Raw genomic sequence first — 2,892 nt, forward strand, 5'->3', positions numbered from 1 at the left:
AATTTGGTTTTATATTAAGTAGGCTGACTGTCAAAGCTGCTACTGTGAAATTGTTTCATTTTTGCAAATAACAGACACAATTTCAATAATCTAAAGAAATAAAGGAATAAGCATGTTACTAAACATTTGACGATCGATGCATAGAAAGCACTGTTTTGACGCCATATCGATCCTAGTCACGTGACTCTTGGTCTTCAGAAATAATTCGATCCTCCGTGAGATGACAAAAGATAATGATTTATGAATTTATGTTTAAATTTTAATACGATTTCCAACACGGCAAATTAAAAATAAACTATCCACATGTAAGCTGTGAATTCCAACACACTATAGCAAGTACAAGTGAATTGTAATCCAAGAATAGCTAGATTGATTTCAAGTCGCACAAGAGTATTCCGTAACACAAATTGGAAGTCCAAAGGAACGTTCTAAACGAATCACAATTCCTAGACACAGCTCACTCGAAATAGTTTAAAATCCTGTCAATTCGTTGAGGTTCACAATTGCTAACCGGAAGTTGTCTGTCTTAGCAATGAAAATGCTGCTGAACATAATTTAAAGGGAAGTAACTGTTGTATTTTTCAATTTATTGATCTGGCTTCAGTTTTACTAAACTTCGTATCTTAAGAAAAAAAGTCTGAGTTACGAAGTTCGTAACTTTTGAATTAAGATACGATGCTTCTGTTTTACTAACGCGTTCGTAAATTTTTATCGTAATCTTAACTTATGAACAATTCGTAAGATACGATCTTGGAACTCTCTTTTAAAGGAGATATAAATATTCGTAGTTACGAATGCTGCGCAAGCGCAATAGTCACTTTCGCTTTTATTCGCGGCAAAACGTCATTCTCGTCTGCGACAAAAAAAGAAATGGAAAGCAAAGATATCAAGCGGAGAAGGCCCAACTGGAGCGAGGGGGAGCTTGTGGCTTTGGCGGAGGCAGTGGTCCCTAGGGCCCATTACCTAAAAGGGAAGCTGTCTCCGTCATTGACAGCTGAGAGAAAACAGGGGCTTTGGGAGGAGGTAGCTGATGAGTAAGTTTTGTGACGAACCCCAAATCATTATACATGTACCATAATAAAGCCGAAACTGAATAGCAGCATAACAATATATTTATTGTGCAGTTTTTAAGTCAATAACTTACTGGGTGTTATATCAAATTTGAAAAATACATTTAGATTTGACAATGTTTGAATAACTCTAAAATTTCAGTTTTTCACTAATTTTTGTAGCCCCCACCCACCCCTCTCCAATATATAAATATGATATCAGAGGAAAAATTAAAATTGAAATACAATTTGTTGGGGTTAACCGTTATGTTATCAGAAACAAAATATGGACACAAGTTTAAAATCTGTATGTATACATGTATAGGCCTACTGGGTAAAAGTTATGAGATTGTCATCATGTGGCATTAGTGAAATAAAATTGTAAATGTAAATGCTGACTGCAACAGATACATTAGGCATTCCATATTAATTTCCAGTGTCCCTTCCACTGATGTCAGGCACAAAGCTAGCCAAAGAAAATTTCAAATTGTCATACATATTGGGTATTTGACCCTTTATTTGGCAAAATTTACTTTCAGATGATTCAGTTGTAACCATGAAAAAATAAACACATCCAACTTTCAAAGAGAGAAACAGAAATTGAGAAACCAATATGGTATTTTATAAAAACAAACTATTTAAGGTTTAAAAGAGGCGTTTTTTTTGTAAGCATTTCTGACTAGAGTTGTTGTTTTTAATGGAGTAACAGTGTAGTTATGAACAGTGTAATCACTGGACCCATTTGCAGTTTGGCAACAAAAATTGTCTCAATATTACAGGATTTTAATAATGACTATCAAATCCAAAATTACTGGTAAAAAATCTGGGAATATGTTGAATTCTTTTTATTTTCATTAAATTCTAAGTTTATTTCCTGTTGAGTGTCCACCCAAATTTTAAAAACCTAACTACTTATTTTGCAAAAAAATATGTACACAAGACACAAAATAAAACAAATTTACCGTTAACAAACACTTTAAAGTAAAAAAATAAAAACAATGTCTTTCAAAGGATTTGAATTCATTCATCTCTCTGTTTAAAAAAAAATATTTTTGCAAAATCACATTTATATAAAAAGCTAAAAATTATTTAATATGACATATATTGGCAGACAATCTTTCTGGGAGACTACAGAATTCAGATATTTTAACCAGAATAACCAAACTTTACTAAGTGCTGCATTTGAATTCAATATTATTCATAAATTAGAATGAGATTTTTGTTATTCTTGTGAAGTTATCATTTTAATCTATAAACAATTCTTTAACTTAATGTGCATATCCCATTGTTCTACATTAGAGTCAACTCTGTTGCCATGATTAAAAGAACAGTTGATGAAATGAAGAAAAAGTGGGCTGACATGCAGAGCCTGACAAAAAAGAAAGAAGGAGAAAGGAGAAGGTCCATGAAGATGACTGGTGGAGGCCAAGGGCCCAAATTTTCATTTTAAATGTTGGGAAAATTTGGTAAATGCTTAATTTTTTTGTTAAACAATAGGTCATTAGTTGATGAGTGCTTATTGAATCAGTATGAGTTGAATATTTAGAGTTTCAGTGCAGAAAACAAATCATTTAGAAAGAATTTGTTGAAAGAATATTTTCAATAAGCAAACAGTTGCATGATTTGGTCTGTCAGTTTCCTGTTGTCAAATTTTTTAAGGACCCCAACCGTGATATTGATCCAAGGCTGTTTTTTTAGCACTCCTGACATAAAAACTTGGTAGGACTTGTCTGATCAAAGAGTGTCTATAAATTTTGCAAATGTTAATCAAGAAGCATTGTGGATAATTAGACCTATTTATTCAACTATCTGCTATCTATTTACATTATAAAATCCTTATACT

The 2,892-nt window shown here is 32.4% G+C and overlaps 1 protein-coding gene across 1 annotated transcript; it reads left to right on the forward strand.

The window, feature by feature from the left end:
* Nucleotides 1-597: 597 nt before the first annotated feature.
* Nucleotides 598-2,499, forward strand: LOC134250698 (myb-related transcription factor, partner of profilin-like). The gene is made up of 2 exons (XM_062733062.1): nt 598-1,034; nt 2,349-2,499. The coding sequence occupies exons 1-2, from the start codon at nt 871-873 to the stop codon at nt 2,497-2,499; spliced, it is 315 nt and encodes a 104-aa protein (XP_062589046.1). The 5' UTR covers nt 598-870.
* Nucleotides 2,500-2,892: the final 393 nt, after the last annotated feature.

This window comes from Saccostrea cucullata, unplaced genomic scaffold (genome assembly GCF_032062105.1).
Source record: "Saccostrea cucullata isolate Sc308-1 unplaced genomic scaffold, CSIRO_AGI_Scuc_v1 ctg19766, whole genome shotgun sequence".
NCBI lineage: Eukaryota > Metazoa > Mollusca > Bivalvia > Ostreida > Ostreidae > Saccostrea > Saccostrea cuccullata.

Excerpts from the sequence above, each read along its gene's own strand:
- LOC134250698 (XM_062733062.1), top strand. The coding sequence starts at position 871 with ATGGAAAGCAAAGATATCAAGCGGAGAAGGCCCAACTGGAGCGAGGGG. Across the intron at positions 1,035-2,348 it reads TGGGAGGAGGTAGCTGATGA|AGTCAACTCTGTTGCCATGA; the intron begins GTAAGTTTTGTG and ends GTTCTACATTAG.